We start from the raw sequence: 9,940 nt of genomic DNA, 5'->3' as shown, positions 1-9,940 counted from the left end.
GAGCACCGAACACCAACTTCATTGATCTGTCATAGCGAAAACTGTACCTTGTCTCAATCTGGTTGTTCAGTGAGGTTCTTAATGCTACACACCAATAATATTAAAGACAGCAAACTGTTACTGACTATAGGGTTCCAAGAGTTCATCATGGATAAATAATGATGAAAAAACAAGTCATCACACATTAGTATTACTTTGTGTGAGTGGCCTTTTGTGACTGGAAAGACCATCCATCTGAGCTCTCACTGTCACTCAACATGGAATCACAGTCCTCACCGTAGGCCAACACGTCGGAGCATGACCGCATGGGCAAACAAATGTCACCATCATCTTGTCCCAGGCATTCGGAGTGGCGGTCTTGACCGTTAAAATCAGACGGTCCTGATACTGAGCCCTGAGGCACTATTTGAGTCAAAGGAGTGGTAAGTCTTGCTCTGTGGATGAGACAATGTGCTTTCACCGGGCAATTAGAAGACTGACTGTCTGCAGATGGGTGAGTGTCTCTACAGGGCAGCATCGGACTATAACTCTCAGGAAGTCTTAGGACAGGGGGCAGATGGACATCTGCGGGGTATTGTAAGGCAGAGGTAAATTCGCTTTCGATGTCTAAGCCGGAGGTGAGGTAATCTGTGTCGATGCTGGTGGGCTTGATGTAGCCAGGAGGAGGGGTTTGTACAGAGTCATTGTGTAGGAGGCCCTGGACATGACACAGCTGCATGCTGGGTATCCAATCAGAGATGTCCCAGTGATAGCCTGTGGGATTGACAAAAGGTAAAACCAATGAAATGTCCTTACACCTCCTGCAGTTGTCATTATAATGCAATATGTAGATGAATGTATCTTAAATGAGTCTTGACTATCTTCATGCACTCTTGTCAGCATAGTGTCTGCCACACACACACACACACACACACACACACACACACACACACACACATACACATTTTCGGTTATTAGGGTAACTGACAGTCAATGCTTATTGTTGGAGACTATTCCAGCTGCCATGAGAAGGGGTTTTGAAGATCACAACTTCAGGATAATTAGAGATTTATCAGCAATGCTTTGAAATAGCTTGTTAAATCTCCCCCATGCTTAATAACATTAAACGTCAAGGCGCTGGTGGGATCTCAACAAATGCAATGGGAGCATGCAACATAGAGAGAGGGAGAGAGAGAGAGAGAGAGAGAGAGAGAGAGAGAGAAAGAGAGAGAAGGGGGGTTATTTACTGGGAAGCGTTTCATTTTCAGAGTTGTCAAATGTCACTGCATTCGTAACACCATACAAAGTTGTGTGTGTGTTGTGATGAGAAGGTAAAAACCAGACAAACTCATCCGGGAGTCACCTTAGGAATTTACGTGGTCATGGAACTCCTGAGATTTATTTGACGGAAAGCATCAAAAGAGAGGAAGAACAGTTTAACACAAAAAGTTTACACCTCAAACTCCCCTCTCCTGCCACACTCTAAAGACACCTGGGGTTGTAGGAACTTAAGCAAACTAACACTGTTAATCTTTAAGGACTACTAAATAATGTAGCCTGTTACGAGAAGGACACATCTAAAAAAAATAATAATATTCAAATATGACCATTGTCCAATCTAAAAACAATACCTTTTTCCTCACTATGTCAACCACATGACTTGACAAGGTGTATAACAACCGCTATGAGGGCTGACAAAAGGAGAGGAAGAGGGATTAAGACAAAGACATTAATCATAACATCAGACAGAACGAAAGATAGATGTTTTTGGGAAGCCTGAGATGAATGCAACATATATTTTTCGAACAAAGATATGAATTCTGTGCTACATGCCAACAAGGTCACACTTATAATAATAAGGTCTACAAAGCACTAAACTTGGGACATCATAGTCGCAATGCGTCATGGCGGGATAAACAATGATGAAATACCGCATGAGAAAGTGACATACAGGGACAACTCATACTGGGGACATGAAGTGATGCGAGTTGAAAGAGGCCTTTTTGGCACAGACAGAGATGCACTTATTTGCCCAAATGACTCCTCATCAGAATAGGTGAAGGAAGCTTTAACTCTGTGAGGGACTGAACACTGCTACAGATTTCAAATGATCTGACCTTTTAAAAATAGTAAAAAAAGAGTATATATATATAATATTAAAATACACAATATGGCTTGAGCTTCCTTTTTTTCAGGATATTTTTAGGACATTGACAGTGACAGCTGTTTCATTATTGATTCTTGATCTTGGCCTCAATCAGCAGTGCCTGCTCTGCATGACATGTCATCAGGTACATCAGCATAGCTAACGAGGTGATAGTGCCATAACACAACACAGTGTCACATTCTGAGTGTTAATTGAGCAGTTTTACAGAATGCTAAAAAGGCCTCCTCAGCAGACAATCACGGGGGACTAATGACTACATTAATCTCTAATGAACACAAAACATGGTAAATCCCACTTACAGTTGGGCCCTTACCATACCCTGACCGGGGTCTGGAGATTGATTTAATCCAAATAGGGGCTGAGGTCGTAGCAGGGGGGAAAAGACACAGTCAAATACCTCACAGCCATTGCACACACACTGTACACACACAAGCCCTGCGATAAACGCTTCGTTGGAGAGCGACCGGTTTGGCAGACACTGGAGAGCTCATAAAAGCACAACTTTAAGTCTTTTACAGCCTACAGCGCCCTACATGCCCAGAATATATATTTTTTTAGTCTGAGGCATCTCACAGTGACTCAGACAGTCAATCAGAGTAGCTGTTGAGAGAGGAACAGACTAAGGCTGAGGATAAAGACTAAAGGGAACCAGTGCAAAGCCAGGGATTGTAGAACTCAGACTATTTTATGTTGTTGTCTGAGCTGCTGCAAAAGGATCTTGACTTGAGGTTGCTTTCAGTGACACTGTTATTTTGCAAATGCAGCATTAAAAATTGAGCACAGCGATGTATAAATGATTAATGAAGATAAACCCACCATTGTCATCGCTTGACTCTGACCGTGGGGAGCTTGGGGAGCAGGATTCTGGTGTGTTAAAACCACGAGAACGGGACCTCTTCTTCATAAAGGGCTCAGCTACGGACGGTTAAAGGTGTGAAAGAAGATAATACACTTTACTTTGCAGGAATACTGGATTTGCACACCGTCACAGATATAATTTACGTACATTTTAAACTCAAATCACGTCCGCTGAGGAGATTTATGGCTAAAATAGTCCCTCAGTAATCTGTGTTCATCCATTTGTCTGAGAAAGAGTAATCTCTCAGGGGCTCACCGTCATCCTCGTAGTCCCAGGTGGGCTTGTGGAAGGAGTCTCCATCCGTGGGCGAGACAGGAGAGCAGCGGGAAGGCAGGTGGGGGGCAACGCTGCATACCGCCACCGGTTTACGCTCCCCCCTGCTGCGCGCCGGCGGGTGGTCCTGATGAAACACGCTCGACTCAAAGTACTCTGGAGTGTCTGAGCCCTGGAGAGCGCTGTCCTCTCTGGTGTAGGCCGCGGGCCTGATGGGAACCTGCGGAGGGGCGGCTGCGAAGGTCACCCTGGCGGGCCTGGTGTCCGGGTAGGACCTCTGCAGGAAAGCCCGGGCCTCCCTGCGTCCATCCCCCGCCTCGCCCCCCTCCTCTTCCTCGCCCTTCTTCCTCGTCGTCCTCCTCAGAGGGCAGCCTGCCCGCCAGCAGCCGGCGAACAGCAGCAAGACGAGGAAGACGCCGACGAAGACCAGGACGCTGCCCAAGATCTCCTCCAGGCCCATGGTCCAGGAGGGGGACGGGGGGTACTTGTGCCGCAGCTCGCCGTGGACCTGGCAGAGCACGCCGGCGAAGCCCGGGGCGCAGATGCAGTGGAAGAAGCCATGCGTGTTCACACACCGCCCGCCGTTCCCACAGGGCTCCTTCTGGCACTCGTCCACGTCCATTTGGCACCTAGGGTCAAAGGTCAACAGGGGGGTGTCACATGAGCGAGGAGAAGCAGAGGCTCACAACGTTCTAGACAGGAACCTGGGGCCTGTTGCACAAAAGCAGAATTAAGACATCCGGGATAAGTTACTGAGCTGCGCTCAATGAATCCAAAACAAGAGTGTACAGGCTTAATTGGTTGCACAACGAGCAAGCCAGGATGAGCAGACACGGATTCATCAAGCCAGGTGAAACCTATCCTGGATAGTCTTGGCCACGGCTGCCTCAAATAGACCCCGCCACCCGATCACAGATTCACTGATTCACCATGGCAACTAGAGCGGCTTCATTGCTTCTTCTACGGTGTGAAGTAGGTAGATAGCCTTCTCACAACAGCAACAAACAGCAACACCTCTGTTAAGGAGAATATTGCAACTTGTTCCGCGACCACCACGTGTGAAATGGTTACGGCACTCCTGTGACATCACATTGTCGCATGACAGGTCGGGAAAGGCGAGTATGTAAAAGTTAATTAATGATCACAAACGTTTAAATAATGACAGTGGGTCTAGGTATACGTGATAACAATGTGTAGTGGGCAGTGGAATAACTATTGGTTTCTGACTGCTTTCTTTGGTGGTGACTGCTGACTGAGATAAGGGATGAGATTAAATAGATCCTGGAACTTAGCCTGGTCTGGAGCAGGCTAGCTCCACAGAATAAATCGCCATGGTGATTTATACCATAACATATCCTGCTGCCCCCTATCCCGCTTTTGTGCAACTGGATCACGGATAAATTGAGCCAGGATAACCAAGATATCCCGGCTTAATCCCTTATCCTAGTTTTGTGCAATAGGCCCCTGGAGTCCTTTCCATTACACCCAGCCATGTATACCGATGCTGTGTCAATACAGTACGTTTTTAACAGTGAATTAGAAAGTACTTTTATTTAAATATCGCAAACATCCCTTCAGTCTTTCTCATTTAATGATGATTATTAACATACATATTACTGTTTTTAACCATCACCTCATGCTGGTCTAAGTATAAGTATATAAGTAAGTATATATACTCTTTTGATCCCGTGAGGGAAGTTTGGTCTCTGCATTTATCCCAATCCGTGAATTAGTGAAACACAAACAGCACACAGTGAACACACAATGAGGTGAAGCACACACTAATCCCGGCGCAGTGAGCTGCCTGCATCAACAGCGGCGCTCGGGGAGCAGTGAGGGGTTAGGTGCCTTGCTCAACGGCACTTCAGCCATTCCTACTGGTCGGGGTTCCAACCGGCAACCCTCCGGTTACAAGTCCAAAGCGCTAACCAGTAGGCCACGGCTGCCCCTTATAGGCTCTAATAGGCTATACGGCCAGTGCACAGGGATTTCATCTCATACTTGTTACTGTATTTACGGATTTACTGATTTAAGGGTGTAATGAATCAGTGGATAATTCATTTGAGCAGCAGTCTTGAAACCTACCTTTCACCTGTGAAGCCTGTGGGACACTCACACACAGCCCCATCAAGGCTTTCAATACAGTGTCCACCATTATGGCAGGGGCTGCTAGCACAGTAGGGCCCGATCTGACACCTGGAATTAATAATGAAAAACACAGAAGCCAGTAGTGAGCTTAGTCTTGGGGCCACTCTACAGTCTCCAAAGCTTTTGTGCCGTTTCAGCAACTATGTAACAAATGTCCTTGTAATGCGGGTTCATATGCATGACATTCACATTTGTCATTGCCCCCACCACCACCACCACAATTTCAGAGAGGAAACAAAAATATTCATCATAAACATGTACAAAATGAAAAGGTCAGTCCACCGGGAATGTCCTTCTCCATCATCCCATACCGTTGTCCAGAGTAATGCCCCCGGCACTGGCAGTAGAAGTCACCGTTGCTGTTGTCCACGCAGGTTCCACCGTAGAGACAGGGATTGGAGACACACGAGCTGAGTCTGGCTTCACAGCGTGTCCCAATAAACATGGCTTCACACTGGCAGGAGTAGCCTAGGACAGAAATCAGTGACTCACCTTGACAAGGACAATGATTAACACAGAACACCACATTGCAAAAAGTGGGGGGTAACTGCATGAAGATAGATATTTATTTGTCACGGCCGAACAAATACAAAACACTAACGCCATCTGTGAGGCAATGGGCAGGTGTTTCATTTTGACTCGGTGAAGCCCTGTGGGATTGTGGGTACCTCTGTTAGGCTTGAGCGTGCACCTCCCTCCGTTCAGGCATGGGTTGTTGGAGCAGTCGTCCACTGAGAACATGGCGCAGCCTGGCAGGACGCCAACCATGTCCTCCACCAGCGTGGCGCCAGACGGGGACTGTCTGCCGAGCGACAGTGGCTGACCGTTCACCAGAACAGAGTCGATGCAGCCACGCAGGCCACCAGCGGCCCTGTTGGAGGCCACGCCGGGCAAACTCCGCCTGGGCCGGAGGCTGAGAAGGTGTGCGTGGCCGCCGAGGAAGACGGCATCGCGGAGGTGGAGGGAGCAGCCGTCGCCGGGAGCGATGCCGGACGCGCTGTGAACGCGGTCCAGGACGAGCTTGGCACGGTTGCCCTCCACCCCCAGCCAAACACTGTGCCACTGGCCGTCGTTCACCTGGACGCTGTGAACGGATACGGTTGCCTGGCCAGAGCCACAGTCAAACTGGAACTCCAGTCTGCCATCCACAATCTGCAGGAGTATAAGTATAAGTATAAGTATAAATATATATACTCTTTTGATCCTGTGAGGGAAATTTGGTCTCTGCATTTATCCCAATCCGTGAATTAGTGAAACACACTCAGCACACAGTGAACACACAGTGAGGTGAAGCACACACTATTCCCGGCACAGTGAGCTGCCTGCATCAACAGCGGCGCTCAGGGAGCAGTGAGGGGTTAGGTGCCTTGCTCAAGGGCACTTCAGCCGTGCCTACTAGTCATGGTTCGAACCGGCAACCCTCCGGTTATGAGTCCGAAGCGCTAACCAGTAGGCCACGGCTGCCCCCCGGGCACACAGAGAGCACACACAATCTGGTCCCTATGAGCCTGTCTTTAGTTCTTATGAGTCTGCCTTTAGTTCTTATGAGTCTGCCTTTAGTTCTTATGAGCCTGTCTTTAGTTCATCCATCCTACAGCTGCACAATGCAACTTCAACTACTTTGGAGAACTGGTCATATGATATATTCTTTGTAAAGAATTCATGTAAAGGAAATTAATAGACTGCAAAAGAAAACTGATTCATGGTGGATCACAAAAGCTATAGATATAAGTCTATGAATATTAATATGTAATTACAAAACAAAACCAAATATTTTGTAAGAGTGCCAAAGGACCATACTCACTTCCAGGATGCTGTAATCATGCCCTTTAGCAAACATGACAGTTCCATGACTGGAGAAGGTTCTCAGTCTGAGAGAGATCTTCAGTTCCTCTTGACTCACGTCCTCTGGCAGGTGGTACTTAATAAAACTGTTCTCAAACAGTGTCAACGCTGCCCCCCCTGAAAATGCAACACACATAAGCACTATTGTCCATGACTACCCAGAATGTAGTCTACAACTAGTATACAACTGCAAACCTGAGCTCCTCTTAGTTGTCTAGCCATTAGAGCAGATGTGCAATTGTGCATATTAACGTTTTGGATATCAGTGACTCAAAACAAAACAGGGATGATGAAACAAAAGTGAGGCAAATAACAAACAAAAACAAAAACAAAAACACTATTTGTGTCAATGATATGAGAAGGGCTGCTGAATATGTAGAATAATATATCAAAATGAGAGCATTGAGAGAATAACATCAAAACCACTAAACAATCCTCTACACTACTAACAACTAACACTTAGCTAAAGCTAAACTTTGTATATCAACTTTTTGTCGAGCACTTTCAGTGGACTTTGCATGAAATTGCCAGTTTGAAGGAGTCAGATGTCTCAGAGCTGTTTTTCATTCCTTGCATGATACTTCAATATTTATATGATATCTGCTTAAAATGATCTGCACAGTAAAGCACCAAGGACACAAACCCTATTTCCTCATATGTGGGCTTTCATGGGGAAAAAATAAACTCTAAATGAAGGGTAATCAGGTACCCAATCACCAAGCACTCGCACTGACTTCAAAAAGAGTGACTTCAAAAGCGACTCATAAAAGTGGCGTTGAGCTTAACGTTTGAGTCACAAGAAGTGCAGTGGCGACTTCAATGATTTCACTCACAGCGGGGAGGAAAATCCAAGTGGGTAATAGGCCTATAATGAAACTCTAAATCATGTCACCTTCAAATATATGATGTCTGGTGAAGTAATGGCCAAAAGCCGACCGATGACAGTCTGAAACTTTGTGCCCTGTGCTCACACTAGCCTGTGATAGGGGAGGGTGGGGAATGTTTTCTCCATCATACCTGAGCAATTTCCCTTTTTACTGCTTTCACACAGGCAACTGTATTTGTCTTCTTTTTCAGCAGGTACACAGCGAAATCCATCTGGGCATGGGCTGTCTTCACATGGGCTGTTTGGCTTTGGACATTTTCCATCTGCAAACACAAGGGAGAGAACACACACAGACACAATGAACACCCTGATCACACAGTGAACACCCTGATGAAGAGCAGAGTAAATCCTGACTGTATCCCGAAAAGGAAAAAGAGTAACATTTGTTTAATTTGTTTAATTTGTTTAATTTGTTCAGCGTTTGCTGACTGCCAAAGTATTGAAGTCCCCCCGCTGCCGTGGCAACGTACCTTTGCACAGACATATGGCGGACATGTGGTGGCGAGGAGAAACGAAGCTCAGCCTCGCGCTGCTGTGAGTGGACATGGCGTCCTGGTCCAGGACGGCCAGCTCTCTGCAGAACGTGACCGGACAGTCCTGCAGGAAAGCACAGGGGCCCCTGAGGACATGGGCTACGCGCAGGCCACTCGTCTGCCTGAGGGAGGCCAGAGAGGCGTTTATCTTGTGCAGCAGTGCCCCCTGTAGGCCGGGGCGTGCGCCTGCCGATGCTGTTCGCACCTCCACGGACAACAGCATGTCTAGGTTCCGCTTTGGAGCGGCCCCCGGGTCCGGTTCTGTGGCTTGGAGGCTGAGGAGGTGGATGTCACCGCGACGGGCCCCAGCCGCGTTCCGCACGGCCCTCTGGACGTTCCGCCAGTGGTCGGCGAGGAACTCCTCGGGGGTGACGGGGGAGACGCGCATGGCGACAGCGTGCTCCAGCATGCGCTGCGTGGCCCTGCGCACGTGGACGCTGACGGGGGCCGACGCGGAGAAGCGCCCGTCGCTGACAGACACGTTGAGTGGGTAGAGACCCGCGTCCAGGCCTCGAGTGGCCAGCAGACGTCCATCTGTCGGGGACACGGAGAAAAGGTCCTGTGGAGGGGGGGAGGAGGAGGAGGAGGAGGAGGCATCGATAGGAGGAAGGCTGTACGAGAGCGTGTCGTAAGGATCGTTGTCGGTGGCATGGACCTTGCCCAGGTAGCCGCCGGGGAACTCGTCCTGGGGGGTGTAGACGATGACCTCCAGGGGGAGCACAACCGGGGGGTGGCGGCTCTGCTCCACGACCCTGATGCTGATCACCGTGGTCGCGGACAGGGAAGGCTTGCCACTGTCTACAACCTACAGAGTGCAACCAAAAAATAACAAACAAAGACAAAAAACAAGCACAAAACTAAATTAATTATCACCATATTGCCATTATTGTTTAGGTCAGGGGAGGCAATCAGGCTATCTGAAAGAGGACAACAGAAAAGTCAAATGAGGTACAAACACATAAAATATTAAAGATACAAAAGAACATTCTAATATTGTCACTCTTGAAAAACAGTAGAGTAATTTAGAGGAGAATGATACATGTCATGTGGTCATTAGAGGATAATGACACATGTCATGTGGTCATTTGCAAAGTGTGGTCTGTGTTCAAGGATGTGAACACATTGTGAATATTAATGTAATGACATTTGTCGTTTTCAACAGCAGAGGGAGCTTTATCATTCTGTTTTCACAGCTCTTGCTTTGGTTGGGTTCTCGCTGACTAGTTCTTCTCCAAGTGCTCTGGACAAAA

General features: G+C 47.6%; 1 protein-coding gene across 1 annotated transcript in view; it reads right to left on the bottom strand.

Annotated features, from left to right (window-relative positions):
• LOC125286701 (protocadherin Fat 1-like) overlaps positions 1–9,940 on the bottom strand; it is a 34,060-nt gene that overhangs the window by 458 nt on the left and 23,662 nt on the right. The window contains 9 exon segments of the mRNA XM_048231931.1: positions 1–753; positions 2,963–3,061; positions 3,261–3,907; positions 5,364–5,474; positions 5,738–5,894; positions 6,095–6,578; positions 7,231–7,388; positions 8,289–8,420; positions 8,628–9,495. The exon segment at positions 1–753 is cut by the window's left edge and continues 458 nt beyond it. Coding sequence (XP_048087888.1) covers positions 191–753; positions 2,963–3,061; positions 3,261–3,907; positions 5,364–5,474; positions 5,738–5,894; positions 6,095–6,578; positions 7,231–7,388; positions 8,289–8,420; positions 8,628–9,495 — 3,219 coding nt within the window. The 3' untranslated portion in view covers positions 1–190.

Source organism: Alosa alosa, chromosome 21 (assembly GCF_017589495.1).
Source record: "Alosa alosa isolate M-15738 ecotype Scorff River chromosome 21, AALO_Geno_1.1, whole genome shotgun sequence".
Lineage (NCBI taxonomy): Eukaryota > Metazoa > Chordata > Actinopteri > Clupeiformes > Clupeidae > Alosa > Alosa alosa.
The sequence above is the reverse complement of the archived record's forward strand: the minus strand, read 5'-3'. Positions and strand labels throughout refer to the sequence as shown.